Genomic DNA, 19,464 nt, shown 5'->3' with positions numbered 1-19,464 from the left:
AACACTGATGGAACAAACTGAGAATGAAGCAGAGGAAACGAGGACTAGAATAAAAGTAAACAACAACTAAAGCTAACCTATAAAGGAGGGACTGGAGAATAAAGATAAACTAGAGGAACTAAGCTAAGAGGGACAATGAATGTAAAGGGAACTAAAACCAAGTAATTAATAACTAAAAGAGGAAAACTAATGATGAGAGGAGTAACAGAAAAGAAACTAATAAATAGGAGAGTGCAAGGGAACCAATATTAAAACATGAACACACAACGAGACACTAAACAAGAGCAAAGCTAGGGAACCAGAGAACTATAATAATAATAATAATAAGGAAACCATTCAAAATAAATAAATAGGAAAGCATGGTGATGTGCTCTGAGTCTGTTACCATGGTGATAGACTACCCTCTCCTTTTGGAGCAGAAAACCCTCTGATTTGCAGCTAAACAGAAACTTTTACAGCAGGCCAAACACAAACAAAGCTGGCTGGAATCTCAAAGGTTAGACAAACAAAAACAATTACTCAACCAAATCTTAAAACAAGGAAATCAGGGTTGTCTTTGATTGTGATCGCCCTCTATTTTATCAAAGGAAGCTGGGAAATACAGTAACAAAACAAACCGAGATAAGGATATAGAATAGAATACCATAACACTTTATTTATAAATCGCATTAAAACAGCAACAAGGCCACCCAAAGTGTCGTAAAATAGAATAGAATAGAATAAATATTTTTTATTGTCCCACACTGGGGAGATTCTGGTGTGTCAGCAGCAACATAAAAGGCAAGTGGAAGCATACTGGTACTCACTCAATTATAAAAATCAAAAAGGAGGAGTAGACAGTACAGTAAAGGAAAACAATTACAACCTAAAAATAAACGCAGTTATTAAAAATGGCACATGAAATGTGCAACTGAGTAGGGTGATTTAAAAAAATTACAAAAAGCGCATTTGTATTTGTGCGTGAGAAAAGACACTTTACAAAAAATGGAAAAAACTGTAACTACCAGCAGGGATGTAAACACCTATTAAGTGTGTTGGGAGCAGTGATGGTTATAAAGTCAACAGCTGCTGGGATGAAGGATCCTTGGTAACGCACCTTTGTGCACTCAGGTGCACAGCTGTCTGTCACTGAAGGAACCATCCAGTTCTGCAACAGCTTCGTGCGTGGGTTGGGCAATATTGTCCAACAGTGATGTTATTTTGTGCCAGAGTCCTTCAGTCCCTCACCACCTCCACTGTGTCCAGGGTGCATCGTAGGACACATCTGGCCTTCCTGATGGGCTTATCTAACTGCTTCCTCTCAGCTGTGGATAAGCTGCTGCTCCAACAAACTACACCATAGAAGATCGCTGATGCCACCACAGTCAAAAAGGTCTGTACTACCTGTCTGTAGCTGCTGAAGTCCTTCAGGTGTGTGGTCTTTGACACTGGTACCCCACAGGAGGTCTTCCACAGCCGTGGTACTTTCTCAGCTTCAGGCTTATGTTGAACATGTATCCCATGATGCCACACAGTTGATCTGCATGGAGCTTGCATGTTCTCCACCCACAACATGTGTCGGCTTTCTCTGGATATCCCAGATTCCTCCTACAGTCCAAAAACATTTTATGTTACATTATCTAATGAAGTGTGTACATGGCTGCCTTTCTAGTGTGTCTGTGTTGCCCTTTGATGAACTGGGAACCTGCTCAGGGTATACACTCTTACCTTTTTAAAGCTGAAGATGGACAAACCTCTGCCAGGACTAAGCAGGTAAAATACACATGCATGGATGCAGCACCGTCTCTTTCATTTAAAGCCAAGATCTGAGATGAAAACATTAAATCTATTACCCATATCTATTACCCAAGCACTTTTCTTTGCTTTGCTATCCTGAGTTCTGCCGCCAACACCTGAAGCACTTTTCTGCTGTTAATAGGAACTTAAACATTGCTAATAATGAAAATGTAACCTGATATTTCCTGGGTAAATGTTCTTGCCATGGAAAATTGTCACAGAATTCCTTGTAATGGTTTATGATAGTTCAATGGCACAGCTCATTTTTTCCAGTTGGGTATTTCCTGAAACATGCCACCAGACAGGTAACTCCTGTATTGATGAATAAAACTAATGTAGTGAACTTCTAAAAACAATCATAATTACCCAGCCCAAGGTTCTGACTTGGAGCCAAAATATGTGTTTATTTAAGACTTGTTTTTCTGCTCCAGTGGTGTCAGGTTTAAGGATTTTCAATCTTCTACTTTGAACACATATTTGTACAATGTCTGATTTATTTCGCTGTCACAAAGTTAATCAAGCACCGGTTTTGTTATTATTCAAGTCTTTTTATTGAGTTTAAAGATTTTAGAACAGTACAACTCACAAAACAGTAACAATAGGTGCTAATATATCACAAAGCCCTCAGTAGGGAAGGGGAGAGAAAAGAAAGAAAAGGGGGTAGGACTGGACTTAATTTCAAGGAGAATTCAGTTTCAAAGTACAAAAGAAATGGCTGCCATGTAATATTATAGTTCTGAATAGAGTAGTTGAAGTTATGTTTCAAATGTTCAAGCTTTAAGTGGGACATACCATCTACCACCCACTGCTTACGAGATGGAGGAGCAGCTTTCTTCCACATGAATGCCTTGCAAGTAATGTAATGAATGCTATTGCGTTGGCCTGATGTGTTGTTATTGTTGTGCCCGTAGGGACGACCCCTAATAAGGCAGTTATTGCACTCGGGACAATGTTCCTCTTACACATGAAGTTGTCTTAAAACCTTCCCTAAACCTGTCTTAAAACCTACCTCCCAAAAGATGTGAAGTCTGAGGCCCAAAACAAATGATTAAGTTCAACAGGATCGTGTCCAAACCTGACAAAACAGGAGTCTATACCAGGGTACATTTCTGAGATTCTACGTAAGCACTGGTTTTGGTCTTTTAATGCCATTTAACTGTAGATTAGTCTTGTTTTAGACTGAATAAACATTTAATTTTCATCTTGCTTGTTAATTTTGTTATATAACATATAACTATGATAATGTATCACAACTTTGACCCAAAAATGTCAAATCTTACTCTTGTTATAAATAACCTACAGTAAATAAAATAAGAGGTGTGCTTTATCCACTTCTTCCCCCATCGCAGACTGAATTTGATAAAGTGTGCCTGCGAAACATGCATGACAAACACTAGAGGCCACCTCCAGTAGACAATGAGGAAGCCTTTTTAATAAACACTTCCTCAGAAGTAATTGTGAAACCAATATCAGATGTTGTTGGTTTCCTCCAGCACGTTTTCACACTCCACTGGCAGCTTCGCAAAGAGCAACTTCTCTAAAAGAGGATGACAAAGAAGGCTGTGTTATGGTGAGTCTTTAAATCTTTAAGTTGCGGTTATCTAATTGTGTTCATCTTGCTGCTCTCAATGTCAGTAAATGTGAACCAGGTATTTTGACTGGTTTAAAGTATGATGTCTGTTAAGGTAAAATATAAAAAACACCTCTCTCAGATGCGTTTGTTATTATAATTCCTAGCCTACGCTTGATGGGTCACTGATACTGCACACATAAACTCTGCAGCAGGAGAATCAAGTGGAACTGAACACTTTTGTACATGCCCTTAAAAGGTATCCCACTTGAAAATGTCGAGCTGCTGCTCTCTGACTTCTCCCAGCACACTGTTCGTCTTCTTTAAATGAGGAGATGAACTGTCCACTGAACTCTTCTTTAAATCTGCTTTCTTTATTGCACCGGGCCTCTAATACAGTCTGCATATTTCTAGATCTCTGGATTTGTATTTTTATACTTTTTCTGATCCCCACTTTCTATTTCTAACGTCTGTTTTTTCAGATTTGATTTGCATGGTCATTGCCTTTATTTGTAAAGAAGATGGCAGTCCCACTGTCAGACATCCTGCTTCTTCGGGCTCTTCCAGGGATGACTACAGTTAGCAGATCCAGGTTTCTTTACAACAGACTGAACAGTGATTTCAAGCAGAGACTGGCTGTCAGCTCCCAGAGCCTTCACATTTCACCAAACTTCTTCCGGTAAGGAAAACAGACGGATATAAGTCAAATCTGTCTATTACAAACTGTCATGCATTACATTGCTGCCCCATGGACATGCATGCATCCATCCATTGTTTTCAGCTTATTGGGGCAACAGATCCAGGAGGGAAGCCCAGACATTCTTCTCCCTGGTGACACCCTCCAGTGCATTCTGGGGGATCCCAAGGTGTTCCCAGGTCAGACGGGATATATAGTCTTTCCAGTGAGTTCTGGATCTTCCCCAGTGTCTCCTCTCAGTGTGATGTGCCATGTAAACCTCCAATAGGAGGCGCCCAGGAGGCATGCTGATCAGATGCCCGAACCACCTCAACTCACCTTCGATGCAGAGAAGCAGCGGCTCTACTTCAAGCTCCCTCCGGATAACGTAGCTCCTCTCTCCATCTCTAAGGCTGAGTCCAGCCGCCTTACAGAAGAAGCTCATTTTGGCCGCTTGTCTCTGGGATTTCATTCTTTCAGTCACTATTCATATATCATGATCATAGGAGTGGGTCGGAACCAAAAGCTTTACTTTTTGGCTCCGCTCTTACTTCACCACAACAGACAGGAGCAGCACCCGCTTTACTGCACACGAAGCCCCAATCTGTTTGTCCATCTCCTGTTTGATCCTCTATTATCACTCGTAAACAAGATACCAAGATACATGCAATTTAAAATTATTTTCAGAAATTTTTGAGGTGCACTAGTGTTGAGTCACCATGATAAGAGAGGAAGTGTAAAAATTTTTGTTCACCACCATAGTTAAATTGTCTGTTCCCAGTGAGAGCATCAGCTGAAATCAGAATTTTGACTGGGAATTTTGATTTTAGTATCCGACACTGCTCTGTATATGAAATGTAGGGAAAGTTGCTATCTATTAGCATTTGTGACCGGGTGCATCTCATTCAACCATGCGCAGACATGCTGCCATCTATTTTTTTACTGTTTGAACATTGCTAATTGCTAATAGTGGCTTGCATCCAAACAGTTGACAAATCCCACTTGCATTGGATTTACTTTTGACTTTGGGGCTTGGAGTTGGGAATAACATCAGACCTGAGTTTTAGAACATTTTGTTGCAAGTCGGAAAATAGTGGACATTGCTAATGTTGTCATGCTATCTACTATTAGCAATAAAAGCTGATTGCAATTCATTTTACACATTAAAACTAAAGAACATGTTCAGGAATCGATACTTTACAGCACTTTGTGTTCCACTGGTTTAATGAAATCCCTCAGTTCTAATAATAAACTTTGCACAAAAAGTAAGTACATTTGTGGTTGGTAGTTTGTACTTCTTTGCGATAAATTTTGCATTTTAATGTTTACACTGGAAATCCTAATTATTTTCCTTTAACTGATGGCACATTTGTAAAGAAAAAGAATTTGTAGGTTAAACAGCAAAGTTGAATTTGTGTGTCACACATTAACTCGGTTTTGACTTCATTCCCTGCTCCACACTCCAACATCCGAGACAAATCAACAGCTTTATAATATGTTTATTAAATCTTGCTTGCAGTGTGAGGAATATTTTTCAGTTCTAATGAGTCCTCAAATCTCCAACCTAGAAACCCAAGAGTATATTTTAAAGAAAATTGCAGCTGCAGCTCTGACAACCTTCAATGATTGCAGATGGCTTTCATTTGAATGAGTAGCAAATTCTGTGGCTTCCAGCAGAAGCAACGCTCTAAAGCTGCATGTGTGTCCCAGACATTCGTCACCCCTTTTCATTTCAGGCCTCCTATATTTTCTAAATATCTACAATGTAATGTACATCCATATGAGACAATAAGTTAAATATGTTGACCTGTATTTAGTACGTACAGATCTGAACTATTTATTTTACTTCCTGATGACGTCAGACATTTGCATCTTATCTGTCTCTGAGTTCAACCCCTCCCTCTGCTGGTTTAACTGCCACTCATTGAACTTGAGTGGCTCAATGAGCTTTCATTTTTGCATGTAAAGAAACTTGAGGAGCTAAACAAATGAGCTCTGTGCAGAGATCCTGTTAGCACACCTCATATGACCAATGATCTGGGATGTTTTAACTTCTTTACTCTCATTTATATTTTAGACACAATTGGCGTAGAATTTTACTACTTAAACTTTAAATTTCTATTTTTAACAAAGCTGGTTTATGATAAGGCTGGTTGTTATAAATAACACCCATCATAGGTATTTTATGACCATTTTTGTCACTCTGGCACATACTTTTAGATTCAGATTGCTAACCAGTCAGTGCGGACTTCAAATAGTTTATTTGACTTTCGCAAAGACGACGTGAATCACTGAAAGTGTTTATTCTATTTATTTTACATTAGTGTGACGGTTTGTTTTGGAAAGCAGCCAATTTCCAGCAAAGAAAGAAAGGCGACAGGGCCGCTGCGTAGACTCCCTTATCTTTAGAGCAGTCTGGCTTATCTCTCTGGATGTCCAGAGTCTTTGTCATATAAGGCTGCAGCCGTCAAACCACCTCCTGACGCTTCTTTCCCAAAATAATCCGAGCAGCTGCGCCCTGAGCGGCGCGGCGCCTCGAACCCCGCCGCTGCTTTTCCGTCACAGCCAGCAAATCCGCCGCCACGATGACCAAATTCAACTATTCCAGCTATTTATCTCAGTTCCGTAACGCAGGACGTAAATGTGGAGATGATCTGTCGCGACTGCAGGGAGAAAACAGGAGAGGAGGATCACCAGAGCCGCAAGAGTGAGTGTTTGTTGGAGCGGCTGATGCGTTCATAGTGGCTCGGTGTGTGCAGGCTTGTGTGCAGCACTGACTCCCATCGTGCTTGAGAATTATTACAGCATTTCAGATAAAACAATTTAGGCAAAAGATTGAAGGATGTTGTTTTTCTGTTCATCTGTAATCATACTTCACTGCTGTTTCTCCTCCCTTCCAGGGATGCTGACCCTGTGGTTTTTGCCATCAGGAGTGGAGATGTGGAAACCCTGAATGATCTGGCAGCATCCTCCTCCCACAGCCTCCTGAAGGAAAACAACAATGGATGGCTACCTTTGCATGAGGCTGCCTATTCTGGACAGACTGACTGCCTGAGGACCCTGTTGAAGGGTAAAGACATTCTGCATCTGAATCCCATTTTCAATCTCTTTTCCTCATCCTTAACACTTAGGACTGCATTAATTAGGGGCAGGAGGTCTTAATTGTTGTGGAGTACAGGGAGGGCTAGTGAAATACCTCTGCAGCTGCTGAAAAGGGAAACTACTCAGGGGCACACTTGAAAACAAAGAGGTGGACGCTTTGCTTGCAAATCTTATCACAAATATAAATAGTTTCTTAATCAACATATGTTTATGGCTCCGTATTCAATCAATGAGCCATTTTAAGTGTTCTGATATATTAGGCTTAATCTCATTGATTATTATTGTTATGTATTATTTTAAAAGCCAAAGAGCACACATTTCTTAATTTAAAATATCTATTGGTTCAATGGATTCTAATGCAAAACCAAAACATACAAGAAGGTAAAGATAACCAGGTTTTATGTACTCCAATGTATTACCTTAGGGGAATATTGTTGTACTAAGTATATAAAGTACTGACATGTTGAAGTATATTTGCAGGCAAATGAGTATACTTATAAAAGTCTGCAATTTTTGACCAACTCCTGTATATAGAGGGTAGTTTTTTTTTGTTGTTACTACAGTTGAAACTCAGATTTAACTGTATTAAAAAGACATATGCTTTTTTCTCATTAAATCTGGCTAAAAATGTTCTAATTTAGGTCAATTAGGGTTACCAAAAGTATTTCTATGTGCTAAATGTCAGAATAAAGAGCGAGAAGATTACTAAAAGCATATATCTCATCAAGACTATTTCATACTTGGGTCCAATTTCCAGAAGCCTAAGGGTGACCAAACTGATCAGTTCAAACTATTAAATGTGAGTCTAAACACCATGGTAATGTCCAGCTTTTATACCAGGAACGGGAAGGAGACGGGTTCTGTGTCCGAGAGATAAACATGCTTTGGTTTGAAATGTGTGAATCAACCCCAGAACAAAATCCAAAGATCTTAGGAAGATGTTGGTGTAAGAATGTCACTATCCACAGCATGCTTAAATGCCCCTCAGCGAGGAAGAAGCTCTCACTCAAGAAGCAGCATAAAAAAGGCTATTTACAGTTTGAAAATGTAAACAGGGACAAATATTTAATTTCTGGAGACATGTCTTATTGTGTGATGAAACTATAATTGAAGTTTTTTTTAGCCATTGTTGTATTTAAAAGAAAAAGGGGAAAGCTTGCAAGACTGGGATTACCAGTCCAGCTGTGAAGTACGGGGGTGGCAGCATCATGCTGTGTGGCTGTTTTGTTGCAGGAAAGACTGGTGCAGCTCACAAAGTACATGACATTATGTGGAAATGTTAAAGCGATGTCTCTTGACATTAGCCAGGGTGTTACAAATTAGTTACGAGGTGGCTTAGGGACAACAAAGCCAATCTTTTGAAGTGGCCACCACAAAACCTCGATCCTCTAGAGAAATTCTGGGTGGAGCTGAGAAGATGTGTGTGTGGAGGGATGCCGAACAGGTTTGACCCAAGTCATTCAGTTAAGAGGGAACTCTACCAAACACTTGGTGAAATGTATGTAAATTTATGAATTTGATGTAAGTTAATTAAATTCTCAAAAAAAAAAAAAATGTTGGTAATCCTAACTGACCTAAAACAGGAGATGTTTTGTCTGATTTAATGTCTGACAGAGAAAAAAGGTTTTGTGTCTTTTTATACAGTGTATGTGAAAATCTGGTTCCAACTGCATACTGGCAAACATTATTGACAATTTACAATTATTTGTGAATAGGGTACATTTCACATTACATTTTTGTTCTTCCTTAATACGCAGCAACATGTTGCTTGTGGCAGCATTGATAATTACTGCCTAGTTTCTCAGTGGTATTTTACCATTTCCTGAATTAAGTGCCAACAAAGGGAAGTGGGGAATGTTAGTGGTAACCCAAGCAAATGGGATTTAGCCAGTGTGTAAATTATGGTCCTATGAAGGATAACAATGAGATTCAGTACATTTTTGTTTCACTTTTTAGCTTTTCACATTTTCTAAATGCTTAAAGATGGTTGTTAGGGTCTGTGTTTTTTCTGCTGCAGCCCATCCAGGTTCAGTGGACAAGCGGACCCTGCAGGAACAGACTGCTTTGCTGCTGGCCGTGTCATGTGAACAGTTGCCCTGCGTGCAGTGCCTTCTGGAGTCAGGCGCTGACCCCGACATCTGCAGCAGTAACAAAGAAACTCCTTTGTATAAAGGTACAGCTGTGAAATCAGAGATGTTAAGGAGTGCCACGACATACGGGTGTGTGTGGAATGATGTGTTCTCGGTCTCCACAGCTTGTGAACTGGAAAATGCGGACATGGTAAACCTCATTCTGTCCTACGGTGCCACTGTAAACCAGCGGTGCAGTCAGGGCTGGACAGCCCTCCATGAGGCTGTTTCCAGAGATAACACAGAGATCTGCGAGATACTGATCCGAGCTGGGGCCACAATCAATCCGGCAAACACCTACTGCATCACACCGCTTATTGTAGCAGCTCAGCGAGGACTGATGAGGGCGCTGTGTTACCTCATTGAGAAAGGTAGCTTTCCACCAAAGACATTCACACTTTGATGACTTGGATTTCATTTTAAATCCGACAAGGGGCTGCTGTTTTTTCAGGAGCAGGTGTGAACATGCAGACATGTGAGGGTTTTACAGCTCTGCATGAAGCCAGTAAGAATGGACACGGAGAAGTTGTTGCTTTACTCCTCACAAAAAACGCAGATGCCAATAAACCTGATAACTCCGGACTGCTGCCTCTACATGTTGCTGCCCAGTATGGACACCATGAGTGAGTCTGAACTCCTTATTATAACACGCAGATACAAAACAGTGGTTTTATTAAGTAATAGAGAGGATATTGTGAGCTTGCTTACTTTGTGCCAAATTCATTTTAATGTCAAACATCAACACGGCATCCAGTCCAGTGGGGGAGGGATGTGGAGCGTCTTTTTTTCCCTGTTAATGACAGTGACAGGTTTTATCTGCTCTATACAAAGTGATTGTGTGCACAACACAGGATATAACCAAGTGGAAGGTTTTTGTAGTTATTTCGGACTAGTTCTAGATGTAATGTCACATCATTTTTTTCTATTTCTATTTTTTTCTGTTTTTTCCTTTTTATCAAATTTTTCTTTCTTTCTTTCTTTCTTTCTTTCTTTCCTTTTTCTGTTTCTGTTCTTTCTTTTTTCTTACTTGTCTTTCCTTTTTCTCTATTTTACTTATTTCTTTTTTTTAAAAAAAAGGAACTATACCGTAGATAAAAAAAATATATAATCTCATACAATTCATGTACTTCATTTATTTGAATTCCAACTGTTAATCATCCATCTATTTTCTATACCCACTTCTTCCATACTGGGTCATGGGGGAGTTGGTGCCCATCTCTAGCAGTTTATGGGCGGTAGGCGGGGTACACCCTGGACAGGTCACCAGTCCATTGCAGGGCGACACAGTGACATACAGGACAAACAAATATGCACACACCCATTCACACCTAAGCGCAATTTAGATAGACCAATTAAACTAACAGTCTTGTGTTTGGACTGTGGGAGGAAGCCGGAGTACCCGGAGAGAACCCACGCATGCACAGGGAGAACATGCAAACTCCATGCAGAAAGACCCCTGGCTGGGAGTTGAACCCAGGACCTTCTGTTGATAATCTTTTGATAAATAGTAATTTGTCAGCTTTTGAAAAATACAGGGAGTATGTGTTGTGCTTGAATTAATTGTAAAACTAAATGCAACGACAGTGTTTGGTTTATCATAAATGTGATTTTGACATAAGCTGAAGATCTACTGTTCTTTTAGAACATGAACAGAACATCCTTATCTGGACCTTGAATGGCACCAAGGTATTATTTAGAATATTGTATTCTGTCTACTCTGTAATCTGTGTATGTAAACAATATGTGTTTTTGCTGCATTTAATGATGGCAAGACATTGTATAATTTTTAGGAAAAGATACAGACTTATAATTGGTTGATCAATAAATTTAGCAACTTATAAGTTTACTTAATTACAGTTATGTGTCAAAAAGGTTATCAATTTAATAAATGAAATATATTTTAAGTTTACCAATAATACATCTGAAGTCATGTATTCTCTTTGCCAGGGATCTCTTATTGCATACTCTATAGAATGAAATTAGGTTTATTTATTATAAAATATAATTATTCCCCTAATTACAATATTGACATGTCAATTGAAAGTTATATAGGAACTAAGCACTTATAGAATCAATAATTAGCTATTAATAATGACTTATATGTTTAATGAATAGTTAATTAATTAAAGAATCAAGCCAAACAATCAAAGATGAACTTCTAAAGGGGCTTTCTGAAGGGAACTTTGAATGAATATCAAGGTATCATTAGCTGACTGAAGATTTACTTTTAATAAAGGTTCTCACTCTCACTCTATAATGTAAACACAAGCCCTCCTGCCCATTATTTGGATTTCAAAATGTCTGGTCTAAATGTAAAGGAAAGGTTTGTAAAAGGAAAGAAGAAATTAAGTGCAAGTGAGACATCTTTGTTACATTAACTCTGGCCACCTTTGATCCAACATGGCAAAACTGATAAGCAGACTCCTAAATTTGGTCTGGATTCAAACTGTGATGTCAGTTCCTGCACACATATTTCTGTTGCTGTTGATGAGGAATATCTTGACATATAGCTGCTGTTCAGCCAAGAAGGTCTTTATCATCACCAGGGCCGAACCCACGGTAGGCTGCTGGTTCGAATCCCTGGTCTGACATCTCAGTCATTGTGTCCTTGGCCAAGACACTTCCCTCACCTTGCTGCTGATGGTGGTCACAGGGTCCGGTGGTGCTGATTGTATGGCAGTCTCACTTCTGTCAGTTTGTCAGGGTAGCTGTGGCTACATTGTAGCTCACCACTGTCAGTGTGTGAATGGGTGGATGATTGATTGTAGTGTAAAGCTCTTTGGAGTCCTCGGACTTGATGAAGCACTATACAAGTGCAGGCTATTTACCATCATACAGGTTGCCCATCCCCCTCCTGGCACTGGCCTATGAACGTCTCTGTGGGTTCCTTACTTGGACTTCAGAACTGAGTTGTAAACATCTTGCTGGACTGACTTGTCTCAGGTGCATCAAGGCAAGAAAAAACAAATCGTTGCTGGAACTTTAAAGACTAAAGTATCAAAAAGCACAATAAACGAAAGAAATAGACACAGTAAAATAAAACAAATATGCATTCATATTGTTAACCCAATGGATCAGCCTTGATAAAACTGGTTCCTAGTCCTGACCTCAATCTTCTTGAAGACCTTAGGGATGAATTATCGCAGAGGCTGCAATTCTGGTTTTCTCATCTACCTATGAACACACTCCTAAACCTCATGGAAGATGTTTACACAATAGTTAAAGTGGCTATTGCTGGCAACGGTGGTCCATCAAAAAAGTGGACCTTATAGATTAGGAACAGTATGTCATCAAAGTTCATGTACATGTAAAAAATAGACTGACAAATACAGAAAAAAAATATAGAAAAAATAACCCTATTAATTTTTCAAACCTTTTTGCTTAGATAAAATATACAGCTGGAAACAGTCCACACAAGCTCTACTGAAAGAGACAAAAAGAGAAGAAAATGCATTTAAAAGGTTAGAACTGACTGTGAATTAATTATGGGTCATTTCAAAAGCTTACTGAGTTCTAAACTAGCAGAATACAATAACATTTATTCACAGGTGTCTAAATGAACAGTTCATCACAACGGCCCCAGGGTCATAAATACTGCATGTTCTGACAGTCTCAGGCACACAATCTGTGGAATAAAACAATAATTTATCTCAATGTAACGTCATGATGGAGGTCTTCTGCGCAATATTGGTCAAAAAAATGAAAAGAGGTAGTTCCGTACCGATAAAATTTAGATTTTCACATTAAATCATTAGGATATTCTGTAACAGCTCTGTCCAGGTTAGTTTGATACTGTAGTGGAAGTTCATTCATTAAATCCCCACATGCTGTTATTTGTAATCTACGTCTGTATTAATTCCAACAACACAATATCTGTGTGCTGTCTTCTCCTCGCTGTCATCAATCAGCTCCCTTTGTTTTCAGGATTGTTTCTCTGCTCGTCTCGGTTACCAGCCGAGCCAAGCTCCGGCACAGCTGGATCAGCCCCCTCCACCTGGCAGCACAGTACGATAGGCACGCTGCGGCAGCCGTGCTGCTGAAAACTGGTGCAGACGTGAACGCCACTCTGCCACACAGTCACTCCATTGAGTACGCCGACCGACGCACCACAGCTCTCTACTTTGCTGTTGCCCACGGCAGCAGGAGGACAGCGGAGGTGTTGGTGAATGCCGGTGCAAGCCTGAGTCTAGATCCAGTCAGTCCTCTGCTGATGGCTGCACATCACGGCTGTGTCAGCACCGTGTCCTTGCTTCTGGAGCGAGGGGCGGATATGAATGTCAGACTCCCATCTTTTGCTACTACATTCCCAGCTCTTGTTACACTTTGTAAGAATAATCTACCTCTGCTGAAGTGCCTTTTAAACCACGGCTGTGATGCCCTCACTTGTTTCGCCTGTACATACGGTGCTGACGCCCACCCTCCTTTAAGAGGATCCAGCATAAGAACTGCTGTCAGCCATAGATATGATTGTACACTTCCTTTAAACTGCGATGAAAGGACAGAAAGGGTAACACAGGTGGGCAAAACCAACAATCACTGTTCATTTCACACTGAGTGATTTAACTTCTGGTTTAAGTCATGAAGATCTTTTTTTATGGTTTTCAGTTCTGTGAGTGGATCTCAACACCAGCTATGTGTAAATGGGCCGGGCCCATCATAGACTTGTTGCTGGAGCACGTTGGTCATGTTCAGCTGTGCAGCAAGCTCTCTGAGCTCCTGGACGGCAGAGAAGAATGGCACGCCATCAAAAGGAAGTCATGTAGGTGTCAGATAAAAATCATTACACACACAAGGAAACACTGTTTTCACTTCCTCAAAGAAAAATGTCATGCATTTCTTTAACATAGTTCTTATCTTCTGTTCTGTATTTCAGTGTCACCACGTCCGCTGCAGCACCTTTGCAGATTAAGCATTTGGACTCAGATTGGGAGAGACAGAAGGAGATCTATTACTAGCTTGCCTCTGCCAAGCAGACTAAAAACATATCTCAGTCCAGATGACTGACTTTCAAATAGATAAACCTCAGATTTTAGTGTTTTTGTGCATAGATATATTTATCTTCCAGTTTCTTTTTTTAGTCATATTTCAAACCTTAAAACTGTAACGGCCCTCTTGTGTATAAATATCTATTTATACTTTAAGCGATGTGACAGCCAGGCTCTTTAATCTGTCATTTAGGTTGTGTGTTTAAGAACCCTGCCAAAAGGAATTATTGAGAGAATTTGAGTCTTTTATTTAAAAATAAGTCATTTCTGCAAACATTATCTGACAAAGACAGATTTTTCTTGTTAAAAGGGGTAACCATGACAGCTCACGAGTACAAAAACACATTTTTCCTTCTCCTTCTCTGTGGACAAAGAGAGGGAAATTTAACTGACATAAACGTGAAGCTGATTAGTTTTTTTTGTTGTTGTTGAAAAAGTGCAATTTATTCCTGTGGGCTTAAACATCACAAATAGATGCAGCATTCTAGTAAGTGCTTCCGGGAGTGTCTGGTTTAAACACAAAGAAAAAGGTCACAGTTTCACCTTCTCATGTGATGGGCAGATTAAACGAATCCAAACACGCTGAAGATCGGAGACTGAGCTGTGGGTTTGGTCGGTATAGGTTTAACCACAACGTGTGTGTGAAGTTTCTGTCCATAAGGATGCTCACATCTCTCCGGCCCTGGCCCTGCTGCTTTGCTCCACAGACCCATGGGAGGATGGGGCACTACGATTTGACTGTGGAGGACCTGATGTCCGTGGAGCTGGAAGGGCCAGCAGCCGCAGAAGCTCACAGAGTGGTGGGAAGTCAGATCCAGTTTCCGGACTTCTTTTTCCGCAGAGTTGCGCCGGTTGGAGGAGGAGATTGCGGTCTTTGGAGCGTCGTCCTGACTCCTTTTCCTCTTTTCATTCTCGCTGCCATCAGATGTTCCCGAGCTGCTTCTTCTCAAATCCAAACAGGATGTGTCTCTCTTAGTTTTGGTTATCCTGGGTTCCTCCCAAAACGAGGCCGGTAGCTGTCGTTTCCTCATGGGCACCTGCTCCACGTTTCCGACGCTCTGAACGTGTTGCGCATCGGAGCTGGCCTTATCTATCACTGTTGCGCTTTGACGTTCAGCTCCTGCGGATCTGGCGCTCCTGTAGTCCGCAGATCTGAGCGTCTGGCACCTTGAGACTCTTGAGAACTTTTGTGAGAAACGCTTGAGCTGCTTCTGCAGGTATTTCCGGTGATCCACAGAGCGCCGGCAGGGAGCGGATTTGTCCAGGGCCGCCTTGATGTCGCTGGATGCCAAATTGACAAAGTTGAGCAACGTTTTAACTTCACTGTCTGCGCTTGACATTTTTACCAGAAGCTCTTTGGCTCACTTCATCAGTCCATGTTAAAGATATGAAGAGTAATCCACCGTCACAGTCTAGAAGATATAAACTAGTTTAGACTCTGCGTAATTGCGCACCAGCAAAATCTCACATTTTAATGATAAATGTTTAAACCCATGCTCACCACTCGTAGATTCCCTCAGAGACCGTCCTCGTAGAAACTTCCCTCCAGATTGCAGGGGTACTTCAACAAGTTGAATGAATATAAACTCCTTGTAGTTATGCTCCTTCCCTTGAACCAATCAGCGACCCCAAACCCCTTACAATGCACTCCAATCAGTCTCCAAGCGCCTTGGTATCAAATTCTTCACCAGCGCAAATTGCTGCCATGGAGATCTGGAAAGCCCGTACGGGTAACGCGATATTTGTCCTAAACTGCAGGAGGTAATAATTCCTAAAACTGCCCGTTTATACACAAATAAAAATAATTTAATATAAATTCACTCCGTGGTATTGGACATGTTTTAGATTCCTCTTTCACAGGTTAAAGTTGAGGTTTAATGCCTTCCACATTATGTCAGCTGTAGGATTTGGTGGGGGGGGGGGGGGGAATCTAAGGAGCGCATAACCATGGAAAGGGGCTTGAACGCTCAAGAATCTTGTCTTTCTGTTTGCCCCCTCAATCGAGCGACACAAAGGCTGAATTACTCATTCAAACCTGGTGGGACAAAGGGGAAGGAGCTGGATAGCACTCCTGCATTTGTAGTCAAACATTTAGAGACTTAAATCGAGTCGTCATGAAGGAAAAAGACTCAGACAAAGCCCATAGAATTGCCATCAGCAAACATTTTCCTGTGTCATATTATGGGGTCTCCATGGCTCCCTCTGGCCGGAGGACAATGGCACAAGTTTGCACACTCGAATACTGTCACCCTGCCAACGGCAACAAGGGCCCAAAACAGGACAATCCCCAGAAAAGCATGGGCTCCGCAGGGAAGGCTGCGACGGATGGGGTGAAATGGGACTTGTGAAATGCTAATTGAGCTTCACCCTTTTATTGAGCTGGGGAAGTGTCGTTCTGCTGAAGCACAGCAGCTCTGTGATGAGATGTGAGGCGTTTACTGCCACGTGAAAAAATGAGGACACCCGATTAAAGATTTAGATCTTTAAGAGGAAATGTTCACATATCAATAATTAATCCTTGGTTTTTGGTTGTCTCTGGAAAAGAAAGACTATGATGGATAAACAAAACAATTAACCTTCACTTAATGAACAAAATATATCAGCAAAGATTTAGGTTCAGGAAAAGTTAGGACACTCTGCCGGCTCCTACACCATGATAACTTCAGTGAGAAGCTTCCTGTAGGCATCTACCAGACTCTGGCATCATACCTCACTTTAAGCTGTAAGATGTTTAGGTTTTCTTTCCATATTCATCCATCATTAAGTGGCTCCACAGCATCTCTATGAGATGAAAATATGGGGTTTGTCTCAGCCCAGACTTGGTTTTCTTCGTTCTCAGCCAGTTCTTGGTGGCTTTCCTGGTATGGTTTGGGTCATTGCCATGCTACAGAGTCCAGTTCTGCTTCAGCACTGGACAATATTTTTCCAGCTATTTTCACATTTTTTTCAAACACCCTCTGATCCACGGTAGAATTCATGGTCAATTTTATGATGGTGAGCTGACCAGGTTCTGCTGCAGCAAAGTATCCCTAGCATGACACTTCCACTGTTATGCTTTACAGCAGAAATTAGATTCTTCTCCTGGAATTAAAGTTTTGGTCTACATCAAAAATATCTTCTGTTCTGCTGTCCAAATAAATCAAATTTAGAGTCATGTGTCCAAAGAACATTATCAGAAGTTCTGGTCTTTGTCTATGTTCTCTCTGGCAAATGTTGGTCTGATCTTCATGTTCTACTTTGAGAACAAAGGTCTCCTCAATGCAAACCTCCCATTAAAGTTAAACTTGTGCAGTTTCCTTCTGATTGTGGATGCGTCCGATTTAATATTAACAGCAGCAAAATAAAATGTCATCAAGGGACCAGTAGTAGGCGCAATGATGACAGTTTAGGAATTTTGGAGACTTCTTTTAGCATCTTGTGATCTGCTTTTAGGATGAACTTGCTTGGATGTCCAGTCCTGGGCTTGATGGCAGTTCTAAATCTGCTCCAAAACACACAAGCTGCTTTAATCTTCTACCTGATGGCCCCAGACAGCTCTTTGGACCAACACATGGTGCTAACTTTTACTTCAACAGTCAAGAGCTCATAAAACTAAATGCTTGAGGTTTAAACAGGGCAAACCTTCAGAATCCTGAGTAATGATGTTCTACTTGTGTGCACCTGATCAGATTTTTAGACTTTTTAAATGGAAATACATGTTGAGGTTCTTATTTTTTTAATATTTACATTTTACCTGAAATTTTAAAAGGTCTTTTCTTCAGTTTTATTGTTTATAAATACATCTTGAATGTCTCCATATTGTTAAAATTGTAGTTAAATATCCAAATATGTTTAAATGCCAAACTTTTAAAGGTGTGCTAAGTTTTCCCTTGCCTGCATTTCTCTGGAAACACCTCATGCATGTGTTGCTCCAGAAGTGATGTCCTAAATATCTCCAATCAGGATTTAAGGCCATTCATTTCAAGCAGTCTTAAGAATGATTGACTCCTTCGCTATATGGAAAGGGGTCTTGTGGAGATTTTTGTCTGGTTTGGCTGGTCCTTCTTGTCAGGCGGTGCATTCCTCCTGTTGTGAAGAAGCAGTAAGGTCTTATTGTCCACATTTCTTCTGCCTTGCCTCACCTCTGTGTTTAACTGAAAAGGCTGGTTAACAATGGGAACCCCCCCCCCCCCCCTCCACACACACACACACACACTGGCCTGTCACTCCACTCCTGTGCTTTTGAAGTCAGGAAGAATGAAGAAAAAGAAAGAGGAAGCATATGTAGCATCCATGAATGATGGGTTGTTGAAGATGCTGAAGATGATGGTGGCTCATTTTAGCATTTCTTGGTTTGAGCTCATGAGTACTTTCTATATTTTCTTTTCCCATATTTATTCCAGTGCAATATTACCCGGATGACATGGAAGTTCATTTGAAAATCTTTAAATCCATGCAAACTCCAGAGAAAGCTATAACCAGAAGCTCTTTCGGGCTTCTACAGATTTTATTGCATTTGTCCTTTTTTATGAGTGAGAAATTACCATCTGCAGACCAAAGGAGTCTTAAAAAATGAAACCCATTAATGCTCATTTGGTATTCAAAATTAAATGTTGGATCATAGTGTAAATGTAAACATTTCAGTAAAAATGAATATGTTTGGAAAATGAAAGGGATACTTTGTAATTTTAATGTTTTGTTTTCAAGATAAAGGTGAATGACACTATTTAGAGACTAAAGCAGACTGATGCGTCTCTTACATTTTTAGTGCAGGGGGTGGTGGCCTATATTAGATATTTAAAGCACAGTCTCGCTACATAATGTTGCTTTGTTTAGACTTCTGGTGTGCCTGTCAAATCTCTGTCAAATGATTAAATATAGACTACTGAGCAAAAGTTTTAAACCCTTCCTGAGGTTTCATACTCCCCCTTCAAGCAGCTATTTTTTTAGCATACCTTTGAAAAAGGTGAAAGAAAGTTTTTCTAACACAATTGAACTTATGGACATTTAATATATATTTAGCAATGCTAAGAAATTCAAGTGCTATGAATAAGAAATAACACTGAAAAAAAACACCTTTTAAACTTTTATGTTAATTTTGAAAAATGCTATTTCTGTTGAGTTATTAATTGGGAGACTCCACATTTATTCCCGTTTAAAATGCAAAAACGTTTGTACCGGTGTGATTGGAGCATCATTACTTATGATTTTGAAGAAGGTTTGCCCCAGACATTTAGTTTGGTGCTC

At 40.3% G+C, this 19,464-nt stretch overlaps 2 protein-coding genes across 7 annotated transcripts; one reads left to right on the top strand and one right to left on the bottom strand.

The window, feature by feature from the left end:
• Positions 1–1,007: 1,007 nt before the first annotated feature.
• Positions 1,008–14,394, top strand: LOC124885063 (ankyrin repeat and SOCS box protein 2-like). Of its 6 annotated transcripts, XM_047393254.1 has the most exons (13): positions 1,008–1,372; positions 1,652–1,752; positions 2,688–2,897; positions 3,126–3,346; positions 3,514–3,605; positions 3,829–4,025; positions 6,923–7,092; positions 9,142–9,297; positions 9,379–9,624; positions 9,705–9,876; positions 13,178–13,769; positions 13,859–14,012; positions 14,127–14,394. In XM_047393254.1, exons 6-13 carry the CDS (start codon positions 3,868–3,870, stop codon positions 14,255–14,257), a joined length of 1,779 nt encoding a protein of 592 aa, XP_047249210.1. In that variant the 5' UTR covers positions 1,008–1,372; positions 1,652–1,752; positions 2,688–2,897; positions 3,126–3,346; positions 3,514–3,605; positions 3,829–3,867; the 3' UTR covers positions 14,258–14,394. The 6 variants fall into 6 exon arrangements, with proteins under 6 accessions (XP_047249210.1, XP_047249211.1, XP_047249213.1 ...); XM_047393255.1 differs by lacking the exon at positions 2,688–2,897 and having other exon boundaries at positions 3,270–3,346; XM_047393257.1 differs by lacking the exons at positions 1,008–1,372; positions 1,652–1,752 and having other exon boundaries at positions 2,479–2,897; positions 6,953–7,092.
• Positions 14,395–14,462: 68 nt separating this feature from the next.
• On the bottom strand, positions 14,463–16,139 carry LOC124885066 (protein FAM181A-like). The gene is made up of 2 exons (XM_047393259.1): positions 15,740–16,139; positions 14,463–15,650 (listed from the first exon to the last, which is right to left on the bottom strand). Exon 2 carries the CDS (start codon positions 15,576–15,578, stop codon positions 14,802–14,804), a length of 777 nt encoding a protein of 258 aa, XP_047249215.1. The 5' UTR covers positions 15,579–15,650; positions 15,740–16,139; the 3' UTR covers positions 14,463–14,801.
• Between the last annotated feature and the right edge of the window lie 3,325 nt (positions 16,140–19,464).

This window comes from Girardinichthys multiradiatus, chromosome 19 (genome assembly GCF_021462225.1).
Source record: "Girardinichthys multiradiatus isolate DD_20200921_A chromosome 19, DD_fGirMul_XY1, whole genome shotgun sequence".
Classification (NCBI taxonomy): Eukaryota; Metazoa; Chordata; class Actinopteri; order Cyprinodontiformes; family Goodeidae; genus Girardinichthys; species Girardinichthys multiradiatus.
The sequence above is the reverse complement of the archived record's forward strand: the minus strand, read 5'-3'. Positions and strand labels throughout refer to the sequence as shown.

Bases quoted from the DNA above. Each gene is read 5' to 3' on its own strand.
- LOC124885063 (XM_047393255.1), top strand. From the start codon at position 3,868: ATGGCAGTCCCACTGTCAGACATCCTGCTTCTTCGGGCTCTTCCAGGG. The intron at 9,298-9,378 runs GTACAGCTGTGA...CGGTCTCCACAG, and splicing joins AGAAACTCCTTTGTATAAAG to CTTGTGAACTGGAAAATGCG. The intron at 9,625-9,704 runs GTAGCTTTCCAC...CTGTTTTTTCAG, and splicing joins GTGTTACCTCATTGAGAAAG to GAGCAGGTGTGAACATGCAG.
- LOC124885066 (XM_047393259.1), bottom strand. From the start codon at position 15,578: ATGTCAAGCGCAGACAGTGAAGTTAAAACGTTGCTCAACTTTGTCAAT.